Consider the following 17637-nt stretch of genomic DNA (forward strand, 5'->3'; position numbering starts at 1 on the left):
GATTACAGGTGTGTGTCATCAGGCCCAATCTTAGTGGCCGGCTCAGCATGCCTGGGGGTGGGGCTGGCTCAGCATGTGGTGCCAGGAGGATTGAACCCCAGTCTACATGCTTGCTTAAACAGTCACTTAGTCCACTGAGCTATCTCATTGGCCCTGTCAATATTTACTTCAAAATTATAATAATTTTTATACTTTTGGTTCATAAATACCTGTCAATATTTTTATAAATCATTATACCAATCACTAAAAACTAAGTGGTTATCAGTTAAAATGGGAGGTAAAATACATATATAAGAAAAAGGAGATGAAAAATCTGATAATAGCTTAAGTTTTGTGTCTCAAGGGCAAGAGAGGAAAATTATTCTTTTTGGGTAAAGATGCTTATTTAAGTCCATTTCTAAATAGAATATATTTATATAAGTTGCAATTTGTTATTGTTTTGGTTTGGTGTTTTTGTTTTTTGTAGCATTGAGGATTGAGCCCAGGGCCTTCTTATTGAACTATATCTTCAAAGCTTTTGTTTTTTTAATTTTGAGAGGAGACATCAGTCAGTAAATTCCTTAGGCTAACCTTGAACTTGTGAACTTCTGGCCTCAGAGAGCCAAAGTCCTGGGTTTGATGGCATGCGCCACCATGTCCAACTTCAAACTACTACTACATTGGTACTACACTGATAAGTACTTACAAATATAAGTATGGAATACTTAAAAATTGTATGACAAATATGAAACATAACAGAATAAATGGAGGAAAATAATAAGTGAATAAAGAGCTAATTTTACACTGGAAGCATTTTAAAGAGCCCCAATATAATTATTTTCTTCATTTATGGTATAGTTCATTAATTTTTATTTATTTTTTATTTATATAAGAATCTTAAATGAGCATCTAGAGATCATAATTCATCACTTATTATTTCAAGTTGATATAAAGCTTACGGAGGTTAGGATGCAATATATGACAGGATTGTTTAAATAGCATGAAAATGTCACTCAAGGGCAGTCCGTAAACCAAGGCCCACAGTTGGCCATTCAGCATAGATACTCTCATACAGGGGTTTAGTTACAAACACAGTATATTTTAGTAACTGAAAAGCCAAACAAAACACCAATGAATATTTTCACCAGATAAACTGAAATATGGTTGTTCTGCCAAATTATTTCCAAATAACAAGTTCAGTTTAAACTTTTTGTTACATACACTATTTGGAAAATATTCCTCAAATGAGTTTTACATTTCATGCTTGCATGGCAAATTGCCATGTCTTTCAACTACCAGGTGCAGCTACTTATCATAACCACTAACAACATTTTCACTTACAAAGGTATAATCACTGCAGATAATGCATATTGGACAGAAATACAGAAGAATAACTGTCCTGTTTGCTGGGGATTTTCTGTATTGAAGAGTTTTACAATCAAGGCTTAAACTATTCAGTAAGCACTAAAAATGACAGCATTAAACTCGTGAGAATTGTGGCATTAGAAAGAGGCCCCAACATCCAAATTCATAAGATCAGAAATCTAACTCTAAATTTATGATCTTTTTATTTAAAACATCATTTACTCTATTTCTAAGTGTTCTCACGTATTCTGCACATGACTGATTATATACTTCTTGATGTTAATAAATTTTAACTCTTACTTGACACTGATTGCAGCATGGTCCCTTATCACACTGTGACTGTGATTTCAGCTCACATGTTGTATGGTCACAGCAGGCCTGAGGTCCACATTGCTATGAACGAATGGAATTCACAAGTAAAGAAGCATCATGACAACAATAAAACTTTCCAAGGAGCTCTATTTATTGGTAGTAGTCTTTGATTTTTGAGTTATATTAGACACTAATGAAAAACTTAGGTGAACTTGAACAATAACAAAAAGATTCAAGTAAAAGAGAGAAAAAAATATCCAAACTTATTAACTGTGGGACACTACCTAGCCACCTGAAATGTACAAAATCTGAATTTAGACATATACTACATATCTGGTAATTGCACTAATTACAAATAGGAAGATTAACAGAGCCAAACTTGTATACACTCCACAGTCAACTGCTAAAGAACAAAAGTAAAAGGAATATGTTGAAAGTACCATGAAAAATATACTCTTTCATGTAGAAGAAGGTAAAAGTAATAATTACTAGTGACTTCTAAGAAAAAAGTAAGATATTTAGGAAAACAACAAATATCTGCTTTAAAGAGCAAAAAAAAAAATCTGCCTATTGGGTCAGCCTGATATCTCAGCAGACTAAAGCACCTGCTTAGGCAGACCTAAAAATGGACGAACAAAATCAATTTTTAAAAATACATCACAACATCATAGTAACAAATTCCAAAGAAATTGAAGTGGAAAAACCACCAAAAAAATTACAAGTATAACTTTTTTTGAAAGTTCAAATAAATCTAAAAGAAAAGAAAAAGATATCTAAGAGAATAAAAGTAAACAGTTGAGTGAATTCTGGAAGACAATTAAGGATATGGATGAACACTTAGAGGTTCTGAAGAAAAAAAAAGGCTCAGAGAATTTCAAATAAAAAAGCACAAAAACTTATACTCAATATTCAGATGAAAATCTCAATTTTGGTCAAGCAGAATAAAGAGTAGCTTAAAGACAGATCTGGTATAGCATCACATTCAGACACCAAAAAATAAAGAAAACATGGCCATTGTGTTCCTTCATGGTAGGCTTCCTTCACACTGTGCAGTGTGTCTCTTTTTCTCCTTGGCCCAAATTTGCTCTGAACAGCCTGTTTCTTTTCCTATCTTCATTAAATGTAAAAATCTTGCTATCTTCAAAAAGAATGAAGGGAAAATACAAGAGTTCTAAAATAATATTTTAAGATCAAATTTCCATATAATCAGTATAGCAGAAGAATAAGAGCTACATGCAAAGGGCATAGAAAAAATAAACACACCTAGGACAGGACAGGCCGGGCACATATATGCCTTTGGCAGGTGGACAGAAGGAACTCACAAGAGCCAAGACAGCTGGTCCAGGCACATTGCATAATCAGCAAGACAAGCAACATGGGAAGTGCCTGAAGCAGTAGCGAGCAGGCAGCAGCTGGCCTGTGGAGGATTCCACCAAGAGAAGACCAGTCCCAAACCCTACATCAGGAGCCAAGATCAGCTCAATATCCAGCACAATTGCCATGACAAACTTGGCTGGAGTACATTTCTGGGATCTGACATGGACACTATCACAGATTTGTAAACACCAGAACTATTTTACTATTTTTATTTTCCTTTGTTTGTCTGACTTGCTATCCCTTTTTTGTTTGGTTGGTAATGTCTTGTTTTGTATTCTGTGGTTATTCCTGTGCTTAGATTTTATTCTTTCCTCTCTTTGAGTCTATATTTTTCTTCCTTTTCTTTCTTTTTTTCCATTCTCTTCTTTTTTTCCATTGTTTAGATTTCTTACCTATATTTTCCATTTTTTTCTACTGATGATCTTCTCCTTCCTCAGCTACTTTTTGAATTGAAATTTTCCAATGAGAGAGTCCAGGCCCGTGTGTGAGTGACACCACCAAGGGCTCACCAGATCCTCATTCAAGCCAGCACCCAGGCCCAGCATGTGAGTGGAACTTCCTCCATCAGACAGGCCTGGTGTGGAACCCTGCAGCAGAACTCCCTGCAGAGCAGCTGGAGGCAAGACCACCCAGCTGATCCAGGAGCAGAACATCTTGTCAGAGTGGTACAGCGGGTTCACTTCCAAGGGTTGCAGCAGGAAGAAGTTAAGTGCAGAAGACTTACCCAAGCCACACCCACCTGGAGTTTGAACTTGGTAGATCCAGACCAGGTGCTAAGATAATAATTCTATCAAAGCTCTACACAAAAGGTCAGAAGACAGTGCTATGCAAAATGACAAAGAAAAGAAGCAAAATGCAGTCTCAGGCCCGAGCCTGCCCAAACAAATGTAGGAGACAACAGCATAGAAGAAATCGGAAATCATATACCTGAAATCTCTGAAATAATAGTGTATGAGGTAAAGAAGTAACTACAGAAATGTACAGAGGAAATCAGATCAGAAATAACTTCTGAAGTAAAAGAAGAAATGATAACTATAATGGAAGAAGTACTAAGTGCTTCTAAGGAAGACAATGATAAAAAATAGAGAATAGAAAAATGATGGAATTCTTGAATGAGGAAAGAAATAGAATGTATGAAGCAGATTCAAAGCGCTATATAGAAATTAAAACCTTTAAAAAACACTATTTTCTGGTTTGTGTTTCAAACTGATTCACTTTCCATCATTATTCTTCATGGTATTAAGTCACAGTTAGGGGGTCTAACATTTATGTAAAACAATACAGCTGTTAGTCTGTTTTCCTGGTTATCAGACTTACTTCTTCATTACCACAATCACAGATTTCATTTCCTTCCACTCTGCCATTTCCACATACTGGCCTTGGATTTCTTTGCATCTGTGGTTTATTCTGAAGACATTTGGCTCTCACATTTGAAATGAAACTTCTAAAGTCATTTATACTACAATTGCTAAAAGTCTTTGCACCAGTGGACTGTCTAAAAGTGAACCCAGATAATGTAATTATCAATACATTTCTGAAATCATAAGTAATATATTTGTTTAATTTCATAGGTAATATTACATGCACCTAATATTTATAATAGGATTTGTGGAGGTCATGTGGCTTCATTCATTAGTATATATGACTATTAAAACAAGATTAGGTATAGACCAATAGAACTAAAAGCAATCTACAAATAAGCAAAGGTATTAAACAGATATGACTTCCCTTAAAAAATTACTCAATTAACAACTCATTTTATTAAACAAATTATATTGTAGTTAGTCCAGAACTTCCTCAAAGATCTCTGAGAAACTGTACACGTATTAATATGTTATATCATTAGATTTGTATAACACTAGTAAAGAAATTCTAGGAATGTTTTCATAGGCTGTCTGGATACAGATTACAAATGAGTAAGTGAAAGAGAAAATATATTTACTGAATATCTATTATGAGGTTAATATGTTATATACTTGTGCAATTAATCAGCACCACTAACCAGGGAGCTTGGCATGGCCTTTGTAGCTTTGTAACAGAAGTGACCAATCTTGGAGCACAAATGTTCAAAATTTAAAAATAATGCTGGTGTGTAGAAAATGTACTCAGAACTACCTTTAAAAGCACAAAGCACCATGGACACTAGTTCAAAGAACTACTAACTAAGTAAAGGAGAACTAAGTATTCCAGGCCTTAGGGGAAAGTTAAAATAAAATTTATTGACTGAAATCACAGTGCAAAAATTTCTAAATAGGTCAGCCAGATAGCTCAGCAGATTAAAGTGCCTGCTTTGGCAGATGCAGGGACCAGAGTGTGATCCCCGCCATGCTGTGCTGGCCAAGCCCCGGAGTGCACTGAGACAGCAATTGAGACTGGATGTGGTGGTACGTGACTATAATCCTAGCACTTGGGAAGCTGAAAACAGGAGGATCACTACAGATCCCATCTGTGTAGTGAGGCCCTGTATATCCTACACTAAACACATAAAAAATGTAGCTACCATGTTTAGTACATCTAATAGAAATGCAGAATATATATACATATATATGTATACACACATATATATAATATTATATTATATATGTATACACACATATATATGGCATCATTAGATTTTATAAAAACTAAGATAATCTTCCCCTACGCACATCACAAAAGATTTGTGAGAAACCAATAATAAAAATGAGAGCATTTTGAAACACAACCTACCATAAAATTCTAGAGGTTTTATTACCCCAGATTCATAACAGTTCAGCCACAAACTATCTAACTATGAGTAATTATCTTTTTTATATTACAGCTTTGTGACTTGGAATCACGACTGCTGGCAAACAACTATCCAGCAAGGGAGAAAAAAAAAAAGAGTTCTGCTAATCAGGAAAGGCCTAACATGAAAGGTAAAAATTATGGAGAAACACAGAGGCAACATAGAAAGAACTAAGCAGTTCCCAACCCTAACCCTGTCTTCTAAGAAAAGGGAATGGGATTCTGCACTACAAGGTAGGACTCCAGGGGCCAGCAGTCCCACTGATCAACAAGAGGAAGCACTAGACCACAGAAGAAACCCAAAGCTAACATTGCCAGTGAAGCCGAAGACCCACTTAACCTCACTATCTGTCTTAGGCATAACATGGAATAGGTATTTTTTATCAAGTATTGATATGCTAAACTTTAAGTCCCTATAGAATATGATGAAAAAACATTTAAAAATTAAAAATATATTTTAAAAATAGGCATAAAGAATTATATAATTCTTATGTTTACATATAAGTCCAGAAATCTAACCATATACAACCTTGAAGCAGGACAGTTTTCTGATCAAGGAAATTATGGGGCCAAAGAGGAAAGTGATCGATGATGTAGAGTATGCCTAAGGAGAGCCACATGGAGAGAAAACATTCTCTCAGGCTTTCACAGAGAGCACACTGGCCAAGCAATGGCCGTAACTCATCCACATGGCTGACACTGACAAAAAATCTACAATCTGAGGTACAGGATCTCAGGAAAATTCCTGAGGGGATTTGACTGACCTTATCAGATCCAACAGCTACAATTCTTGTTGCATAGGTCTTGCTTTATCTTGGTCCTAACCATCCAGCAGAAAAGTATAAAAACGAAATATAAGAAGTAAAGCCGTGCTGTTATGTTGAGCTGTAGGGGACTCAGGTCAACAATTTCTAACATTGCCAGTGAAGCCGAAGACCCAATACTATTATGGACTACAGAACTCTTTTAGAATATTTTGCTGAGTTAACACACTTATAACATTCAAATAATGGAACTAAACAAAAAAGGGGATACAGATGAATGTCCAATATGTATCTGTGTATTCAAAAGGGTTGACTGGTATGGGAGACAGTTAAGGGAAAAAGTCATGGAGAGGACAAGGGTCTACCTCCATACCCGTGAGAAGTTTAAGTAGCATATAATAGAATATAGTTACATTCTCTTATATAGTAGAATATAGTTACATTCTCTTAATGAATAGAGGGATTTGTTCTAATAGTGTTTGTAAATAGGATATCATGTCCACATCTTGTACAGCAAATAACCATTAGGAAGAATGTATGCAATGTGTTAATTATTGAAACTGTCCTACCAATTTCATTTGAAACTGTTTCATTGCTATTTGTTTCTCAATAAAATTATGGAAAGAAAAAAAAAGGCTATGGCAAGGTAAAAGTCCAGTGTGGGCAGTTGTTTGGAAAGAAATGATCCTCTTGCCTAAGCAGGCTACCCTTAGAGAAGAAATTCACTATTGAGCTTATCATATCTTGGAGCAGTATGAAAAACTTCCAATATGAGAAAGGATTTGGTGCTTCAGACTGAGTTGCCCCAGCGATAGAAGTTTACTGAACATCCCACATTTCTAGATCACTGGGGACACCCTGCTGCAGTGACTGGTATGGGAGACAGCTAAGAGAAAGAGTCATGCAGAGGACGAGGGTCTACCTCCATACCCGTGAGAAGTTTAAGTAGCAGGGAGCTCAGGCTGTGGAGGTCATGGCGGTCAGTGTTCTTCAGCTCTTTTGTGAGGGCCCAGGCCCACTGAGTGTGGCTTTCTGAGGTGGCTGGGTATGCACTTGCCAGAATAAAGCAATTTCTTGGTTTCCCTTTCTAGCTTCCTTCCAGCAACAACTCAGTCATCTGTTTGCTTTCCCCACGCTACCCCCCAAATACGTGCAGCATTAAGTTATGCCCCAGTGTACTCAGGTCAGACTCTGGAGCGAGGGCGGCATCTCTCTCATTCACACACCACACTATCTGGGGACAGCAGTAGCTTAGGGTGCACAGAGGATACAATCACTAAGCCTCCAGAAAAAAGACAGATTTGAGAAACAAAACATAGCACTGCCTGCCCAGGCAAGAGCAGTAGGTAAAGCATTCCCACAGCCAGGGCCCCTACCCCATGCCCAATAGATTTTATAAAAATTCTATTCTCATCCAAATACCTTGGCATGGAAAAAATGTTTAGATTTTTTTCCTTTGTTTTGGTTTTCTTTGGTTTGTGAATTCAATTTGTTTCCTGCTTTTGATTAATTTCTTCCTTTTCTTTTCTTTACGTATTTATTGCTTTTTACACGTTACTTTACCTAATTTTATTGGAATAATTTTGTCTCATTTTATTGAACGTTTTTGGATTTATCTTCTTTATCTTTTGGGGTTCTATTCCCCCTCCGCCATCATTATTTTCTGTTCTTATTCTCCAGTTTCTTTTTTTTTTTTTCTTGTTGATTTATGCTTTGGATGTTACTTTTACCTAATTTCATTTGCTTTTAGAAGTCTTTAATGATTTTCTTTTCTTTGAGACAGGGTTTCATTATGTAGTTTAGGCTGGCCTTGAACTCACTATGAAACTCAGACTAGCCTTAAACTCACAGCAATCCTCATGCTTCAGCCTCTCAAAAGTTTGGATTCAGGCATGTGCCACCATGCCCAGTGGGCTCTTCCGCCCTTCCTTCTTTACTTGTTTTGATAGCTGCAAGAGAAAAATGCCAAGACAATCGCACAGGCAAACCCATCAGAATAACTGCAGACTTCTTTGTAAGAGCTTAAAAAACCTAGAGAGCCTTTCAGTGTAGCCAAGTCCTAAAAGAATGTCACTGCAAACCTATATTAATGTATCCAAAGATCTTGCAAAGTTGAACAAAAAGTAAAGATAAACATAAAGAAATTATTCATCACTACCCCATCACTGAAAAAGATACTTACAGAAATCCTACATACAGAAGAGGAAGAGAAGGTGTTACCAATTAAGAAAGAATCAAACAACAGGACAACAGAAATTGATATGTGTCATTCCGTAACACTGAATGTAAATGGTTTTAACCTTCCAGTGAAAATACAGACTGGCAGCCTAGATTAAAACTAGATTCAATTCTGTGCTGTTTATAAGAAATATACTTCATTAGCAAATGTGAAAAGGTGGAAAATTATATTCCATGTAATAGAGTCTGATAAGAAACAGGAATAGCTATACTCATTTTTTAGTATAAAACAAACATAAAGGCAAAGCTAGATTGAACCAAGAAAAAATACCACATACTGGTAATGGAAACAATCCACCCAGAAGATGTAATAATCATAAACGAATATGCAGTAGATATCAGTGTCTCCAAAGCCTTAGAACAAACACTACTTAACATTACGGAATAATAATAGCAGGTAAGTAGTACTCCACTCTCACTACAAGTCATCCGTATTTTAAAAAATCAACATCACATAAATATAACAAATATTTACAAAGCATTACATCCAAGAACTACAAAAGATGCATTATTTTCAGTAGCTCATTAAACATTCTTAAAAATATCAGAGTCTAGGCTATAAAACAAACCTTAACAGATAAAAAGATGTAATTTGTTGTATTTCCTCAGATCATAATGGAATGAACTAGAAGTTAAAATAAGAGAAAATATATAAACTATGAAAACATCGACATTGAACAATTTCCTTTGAAATAATCAAATGAACTTTTAATTGAAAAATTTATAAAAGATATTTTAAAAATCCTAGAATCAAATGAAAGTACAAATAAGACATACCGAAATCTATATATAGCAAAGGCAGATGTATGAAAGAAGTTTATAGGGGGCTACATCAGAAAACAAGAGAGTTATCAAATAGATAACCTAACAGTGCTTCTCAAGAGCTAAGTGACAACAAATCAAACCCAGTAGAAGGAAAGAAATGATAAAGATTTGAGATGAAATTAATGAAATAGATACTAAAATAATCATATGCAACATCAGTGAAAGAAAACTGGTTCTTTGAAATGCCAACAATGATAAATACAAGATCGGCAAACTATTAGCCAAACTGACTGAAAGGATGGGAGAGAAGATCCCAAATGGCAGAACTAGAGATCAACAAGGGATATTACAATCGATACCACTGCAATCCAGAGGATCACTATGAACTAATTTTAAAGCCTGCATTCTAATACATCAAAGAAACTAGAAAAGAGAAAAAATTCTAGACACATTATCTACCAAAATTGAGCTAAGAGGATATTTAAAGATCTCAATAGATCAGTAATAAGCAATTACTAAGGCAAAAATAAAATGTCTTCTGATAAAGAAAAGCTGAGCGCTAGGGAGACAGTGCAGTGGTATAAGCACTGACCTGGCAAGCACAAGGACCTGGGTTAATGCCTGAAAGTGCATGATGTACTGGCCACCAATACTGGGCATTGTGGTGCATGCCTATAATCCCAACGCTGGGGAGGCTGAGGCAGGAGGATCACTGTGAGTCTGAGCTGCATAGTGAGACCCTGGACCAAACAAATAAATAAATAAATAAATAAACTGAGAACCAGTTTGGTTCTTGGGCAAATTTTACCAGACCTTTAAAGAATTTACACCTTTGTGTCTTATATTATTCCACAAATAGAAAGGGAAAAAATGCTTTCAAACTTACTCTAGGAGTTCAACATCAGCCTGATAGAAAAAACAGGCATGAAAAACCTATAGGCCAATATTCTTCATAAACATGAATGCAAGAACCCTCAATAAAATACTTGCAAATCACATGCAAAAACACACTAAAGATCATATACACTTGATCAAGTCAGTTTTCATTCAGGGATACAAAGTTTACTCAAATGTGCAAATCAATAAATAAAACATACCACAGATATGAGCTCAAATATGAAAAGCATGAAATCATCTTAATACATGGAAGAGAAGCATCAGATAAAATTCAACATCTATTTATGATAAAACCCTGAAGAAACTAGGTACTTCAGACTACCAATGGTATGTGCAGTACCTTTTCTTTTTTAAAAAAGTTATTTTAACCTATTTATCTATTTAATTAATTAATTATTTATTTGGTACAGAGTCTTGCTAAGCAGCTCAAACTAACAGTGATCCTCCTGTCTCAGCCCCGCCTCCAGCACTGGGATTACTGGCGTGCACCACCATCTGGTTTCAGTGACTGGCACAGCAATTCCCAGGGTTCTGGGACTGGCATGGCATGCGGTATAGAAATTGAACCCATGTCCTTGCATTCGCTAAACAGGCACTTAGACAGCTGAGCTATCTTCCCAGCCCTGTGCTGTACCTTTTGTGTTGAAGCATTTTAGGGCAGCACTGATAAATTCAGAAATTACTATAGAACATATAGGATTTTATAATTTTTTAATTTTCTCATTTTATTCTTACATCATCCTTATAATAAAGTAATAGGCATAATTATACTCATTTAAAAATGAGATAGATAATAAACCAACCTCATTTTTTTTGCCCAAAGTTATGCAACATTTTTGAATTTCCCATATCAAAATATGTAATCTAAACGAAAACCAAAAATTTTTACTACCAACAAAACACCAATTATTTTTAAAGAGACTTAATAAATGCTTCCATAACATGAATCCTAAGTAAAATTCTTTTGGTAATATATTTTGTAAAATCAATATATTTTGTTTCTTGGCTTTAATAGTCTATTACATTATATACTATTCTTGCATTTAAAATAATGTATTATTGAGTAGTTAAGTTGATCTATAATACTACATTGAAAGCTAAATAAATATAACCAATAAATAAATCACTTAAAAAACTTACATGGCTTCTGGAGTCATTACACAGATGGCTTCAGAACAGTGACATTTTGTTGGATCATCATATGCTATTCCCAGACTGAGTCCCAACATCTGGATGACAATAACTGAAAATGCCTCCAAAGTTAAGCCCTTGGAATACTATAATAATATCAATAGAAATGTTTAAAAAGTCATTTCATTGAAAGATAGTAAAATACTTTTCTAATTATGAATATTTTAATTTTTTAATCAACTGCCTAAGGATAGAGAGACATCACTGGTCCTAGAGCAAAAAGCTGAACTTCTACATATAACATTTTACTGATATATAAAAATACTGAGTCTGTGTCAGGCTTATCAATAATTTAAAACTGAACACCTAAAATTTTTACAGATATCTATAACTATATAAAAGATAAAAAGGGCTAACTTGATGAAGAAATTTTTATCAGACCATAATCTAATGGCCAGATGCACCATAACTTTCAATTTATCTAATTTCTTAAACAGCCCTGATATTATTCAGCATAGCCAGTAGGATCTGCTCTCAGCTCATGAAATAGCCATTTGACCAAACTATCCAATGCAAGCATATTATCTGGTTCCTGCTAGGACCACTACTGACACAATGACTGATATGAGAAATATTGAAAACAGACTCTAGATAGCATTCTTAGCTTACACTGATCACATATTGAAGCAGCACACAGGTGATTTTTTTTTCTTTTTCCCAAGGAAAAATACATTACTGGTAATTCAGTGCATGCAATGATAAAATGGTTTCTCAAAATACTACCAAAGGTGGTATTAGATAAGGGGCAGGATAAGATGGAGACTTAAATTTTCAAAAAGATCACGACATTTAATGGTAAGGTGTCTGTACTAGTAATAAATACTTTGTAGTCAACTTGTAGAAATCCATGCCCATCAAGTCCATGTCATATATAGGATCTTTTTCAAGATCATCTTAACAGTAAATCCAAAAGAATTGCAAGTCCACTCAACTATTATCACCAAAATTCCAGAATTATGGTTATAATATAAGTACTAGCAAAATCCTTACATTGGGCACCTACCCAATGAAGCAAGAATTATTATGGCAAAGAATGCCATAGGAAAGCCCAGTAACCATTTTCAAAATGCTCAATTAAAAGTATTATGGCATCCTTGTGGCATTCCATGGCCTACTGCCACTGTTAAAGCTTGAAACTATATGATTATCATTTAACATGCTTGTATGTCTGGCGTAAAATGTAAATTAAAGATAAAGATAAAGAACGACTAAAAATTACCGCAAACTTAATTTTGTGGTGATGGCAATCACTTCGCAGATTCCCAATATGGTAATGTGAGTTGAACAAATCAACATAGCCTCCAGCAACAGGTAAGCAGCAACTGTCCTAGTAACTGGCCTGCTTTTATGAGCAAAACAACCCAAAGTAGCTTGACTTCAACAAAAGCGTAATCATAAGGGATCAGTAAGTATAGCATTGCTGTACCTTAATTTACAGCTATGTTGACTCTCTTTTTCTTCTCTCCATAACATAAGCCAGAGAAAATGTGATTGTCTTTATAGCCCACAACATATTGTGTTGGCCCCTTTTTTTATGTATTTGGTTATCACAGGGTCTCACTTCGCAGCTCAGACTCATAGTAATCCTCCTGTTTTCAGCCTCCCCAGTGCTGAGATTACAGGCACACACCACTACAACAGGTGTCTGTGGCCAGCTCAGCCAGCTCTGGGGGCAGGGTGGGGGTGGCATGTGGTGCTGGGAGTCAAATTTCAGTCTTGCCTAAGTTTACCTAAACAGGCACTTTAGTTCACTGAGCTATCTTGCTGGCCCCTCACTGAGATTTTAACAGTATGTTTTCTAGACCTATGCACGGGAAGTAGCAAGGTTCACAAATGCTTTCGTAAAAGACATATACTCTAGAGATGAGATGAAGACTGCATTTCTGTAACCTACAAGAATGGTCAAGCTTTAGGGCTGCAGTGATCTAGGATACACCAAGGTATCACCTCGGAAGTTGGAAACAACTGTATGTACTATATATAGGTGACTACAGCTACACTGGAAGTAGGCCTGGTGGCCTTATTTGGATATTAGAGGCAACATATGCCATGTTTGGACAAATTATTCTGAATAAAGTGCCAGGTACTCCATACACACACACACACACACACACACACAAATACTCATGACTTGGCACTTGGAACAGTAAAGGTTGAAAACTTTACTGTGAGACACTTTGAATTTAATCAGAATGTCTCACCCTGAGATAGTTGTTATCTGATCCACACAACATAAAGCTGGGTGATCACAGCAATACTCTGCAGAAGTGTCTAGAAACAAAGGTAAACTGCATACAAAGAGACTCAGACTCCCAGTGAATCATATACCTATTGCTGTCTCCCACAACTCAATTCCACTTTACGTACCAAATAGAAGCCCACTTTAAAAAAAAAAGGGTCAGTCTACAAGTGGGCCCACACCATATGTACTAGCAGCAACAGAGCTGGACAGTTTATTCTTATTCAAATGAGCATGTAGAAGCTGAGTTTGGGAGTTACATGTCAGTTACTTGGAAGGCTGAAGTAAAAGCATTGTGAGTTTCAGGACAGACTAGGTAATATAGCAAGATCCCAATATGAAAAGAAAAGAGTAAGCAGGCATAAGTTCAAGCAATACCTCTGTTGTTCATGTTACCTAAAAGCAGAAAGGTACAGATTCACGGGCAGTCAAAAGGAACTAGCTAATTGGCCAAGGACTCAAGAAGATTTCTTGGTAACAAGGATGTCTAGGGGAAGAATATGGAGCTGGATTTCTGAGAATGAAGACAGACTTAAAATATTCATCTTCTAATGAGGTCACATGCAATATCATCCTGAAGAATTCATACTACCTATTCAAATGAAACACTTCTTGCTAACAGTTTTATTAGATCTCTGGCCCTAAAGATTTTGGATCAAAAGTCTTCTCTGTAGTGCAGATAGTCATGCTGCCCTCAGTTAGGTCCAGGGTGGCTTTGATGTGACGTTCATTCAAGGCCTTCCGTACCAAGGGCCAATGCTCTTTCAAGTAGGCTTCTCTATATTTTGGGAACAGAGTTGCAAAACTGCTCTCCTCCAAGAGTCTTCTGGGATTGTCCTCTTTAGAAAAAGTTGGTTCCTTCCAACCATTAGGAACAGTGAGGACTTCTGATTAATCTCACTTTTCTGGCTTAGGTTTTGGGCTGCAAAATTCACTTTTGAAGACAATGACATATTGGTCCCAAGACAAGGACCTATTTGAAGGCTTTGGAACTCTTAATGAACTGTTACATTATGGTTCAGGGAAATACAGTCGCAGCCGTTGGACCTTTAGTGGTTTTTAAAAGAGGTTCGAAAAGTAGTTTTAGATACCATGAAGAATATACATCGAATTCAGAATATTGAAACCTTAATGATAAAATAAGAATTGGCAAAAGATTATGAATTATAATCACAAAGCTGGGAAAGATTTTGCCACATTTCAAACACAAAAATGTGAACAAACACAAAGAACCAAAGAAGAAAACTTTTAAGAAAGAATACAGAGACCCAGTCCTAGCCCAGGCCTGGTGAGTGTGTGGGAGAGCTTCCGGCTAATCTGCGCCAGCAGAACCTACCGGTCCCAGGCCGGGAGCAGCGTGGGTGAGACCATCTTCTACCCCCTTGGATACTCCTCACCATTCCACACCACATCCCCCACCCTGCCCACCCAGTAGGAATTTCTGCCACATTCCAGGAACGCCCAGACCCAGTCCTAGCCCAGGGCTGATAAGTGTGTGGGAGAGATTCCGGCTACACTGCACCTGCGGGACCTACTGGTCCCAGCCCAGGCACGGCATAGGTGAGACCCTCTTCCACCCCCTTGAGATGCCCACCACCACTCCACAGCACCTCCCATACCCCGCCTGACCAGTAGAAATTTCTGCTGCATTCCTGTAACCCACAGATCCAGTCCTAGCCCAGGCACCTTGAGTGCGTGGGAGGTCTTCTGGCTACCCTGTGCTGGCTTGGCCTACTGGTCCAGCCCAGGCACACCATGGGTGACAATCTTTTTCACCCTATTGGAACGCCCCCCATCACTCCATAGTATCCCCACCCACACCCCGCCCACAGAGTAGGAATTTCTGTCATGTTCTGGGAACTCCTAGATCCAGTCCTAGTCCAGGGCTGGTGAGTGTGTGGGAGAACTGCCTCTCCCCCCTACTCCAACTTGTCCCCTCCAGACTCAGCTCAGGCCTGTGATGAAACCATGCAGCAGCAATCGCTGCAGAGAGTATAGGTGACAGAACCACCCAGCTAGTCCAGGAGCAGAACATCTTAACAGAGAGGCTCAACAGGTTCAACATCAAGGGCAGCAACAGGAAGAAGAGCAGCACAGCAGCCAGACCCAAGACAGGCAAGCTGGATAAATCCAAACTTTGTACATCTGCCCCTGAACTTCAGTAGGTGCTAAGGCTATCACTGCAACAAATATTTACAAAAAATGTAAGAAGACAGTGCTACACAAAATGACAATGAGAAGGAGCAAAATGCAATCTCAGAACCCAAGCCCACCCATAACAAGTGCAGAGGACACTAACACAGAACAAATTGGGAATCACACAGCTGAAAGCAATGAATCAATGGCTTCTAAAATAAAGAAACAACTGCAGAAAGGTACAGAGGAACTCAGAATGGAAATGAAACAAACAAATCCCTGAATTAATAAAATCTTCAGGAAAGAATCAAATGCAGAAACATATGGAGGAAACCCAAAGCCCACCCAGAACAAGTGCAGAAGACACTAACTCAGCTCAAATGTATGAATTAATAGCGTTGATAGTAAATAAGCAACAGCAGAAAGTTATAGAGGAACTCAGAGTGGAATTCTTTTCTGAAATAAAAAAAAGAATTCTCAGAACTCATAGCATCTAAAGTAAAGAATCAATTACAGAAACACAGGGAGGAAACCCAATATGAAAAAAACACTGCAATAAAAGAATTCATAACTGCTTCTAAAGAAGACATTGATTAAAAAAAATAGAGGAAATTAGAAAAATGACAGATTCCTTGAATGAGCAACACAGCAAAGAAATAGATTGCATGAAGCAGAGTCAAAGAGATACAGAAGAAATTAAAATATCAATCACAAGCTTGCAAAACTGTTTAACTGAAAGTGAAGACAGAATTTCGGATCTTGAAGATGCTGGTGCAGCTAGTGAAAAGTTAAGAAAGAATCTCCTAAAAACAACTAGGATACAGGAAAAACTAATCCATCACCCGCAAGATGATGCAAAGATGAACAATGTGAGACTAATAGGCATCAATGAGAAAGCAGTCAATACAAACGACATTTTAAAAATATGGGCAGAAGTAATAGCAGAAAACTTCCAAAATATGAGGAAAAAATCTGACATTCAGTTAACTGAAGCATACAGAATGCCAAGTAACCTTAACCAAATGAAAAACACAGCGAGACATATAATAGTCAAGATCCCAGAAATTCAGCACAAGAATAATGTACTGAAAGCTGCTAGATAAAAGAAGCAGATCACATTTAAAGGAAAACCCATCACAATTATGGCCGACATCTCTTCACAAACCATGAAGGCAAGAAGAGCATGGAGCAGAGTACTTCAAGTCCTCTATGAAAAAAATGCCAGCCCAGGCTACTATACCTTGGCAAAACTCTCTTTCAAGTTTGATGCGAAAGTGAAATACTTTCATGACAAAGAACAGCTAAGGAATTTCATGATGACAAAGCCAGCCCTACACAGGGTACTGACAGATGTTCTGGAGAGAGACCAAAATGATCAGACTTCCACGAGTGAGATCAGAAGCAACTAAATAGGGCAAACAATTAAACACAGGAGAAAAAGGAGTAAATGACAACAAGTAAATAACATGTCCATTGTAAGTCAATATATCTCAATTCTAAAAATCAATGTAAATGGACTCAATTCATCAATTAAGAGAAATAGATTGTCACAGTGGATTAGGAAACAAAATCCAACAATATGCTGTATACAAGAAACACATTTAACTC

The 17637-nt window shown here is 36.9% G+C and overlaps 1 protein-coding gene and 1 pseudogene across 1 annotated transcript in view; one reads left to right on the top strand and one right to left on the bottom strand.

Moving 5' to 3' along the window:
• Positions 1-17637, bottom strand: part of LOC101573093 (disintegrin and metalloproteinase domain-containing protein 32) — a 147242-nt gene that overhangs the window by 58559 nt on the left and 71046 nt on the right. Inside the window, exons 11-13 of the mRNA XM_023722022.1 lie at positions 11604-11740; positions 4351-4528; positions 1645-1737 (exon numbers count right to left, since the gene is read on the bottom strand). Of these exons, the coding sequence (XP_023577790.1) occupies positions 1645-1737; positions 4351-4528; positions 11604-11740 (408 nt within the window). The remainder of the gene's footprint in view (positions 1-1644; positions 1738-4350; positions 4529-11603; positions 11741-17637) is intronic.
• Positions 12895-17637, top strand: part of LOC105742971 — an 11392-nt pseudogene continuing 6649 nt past the window's right edge.

The sequence above is a fragment of the Octodon degus genome, unplaced genomic scaffold, assembly GCF_000260255.1.
Source record: "Octodon degus isolate 3935 unplaced genomic scaffold, OctDeg1.0 scaffold00088, whole genome shotgun sequence".
Taxonomy (NCBI): domain Eukaryota; kingdom Metazoa; phylum Chordata; class Mammalia; order Rodentia; family Octodontidae; genus Octodon; species Octodon degus.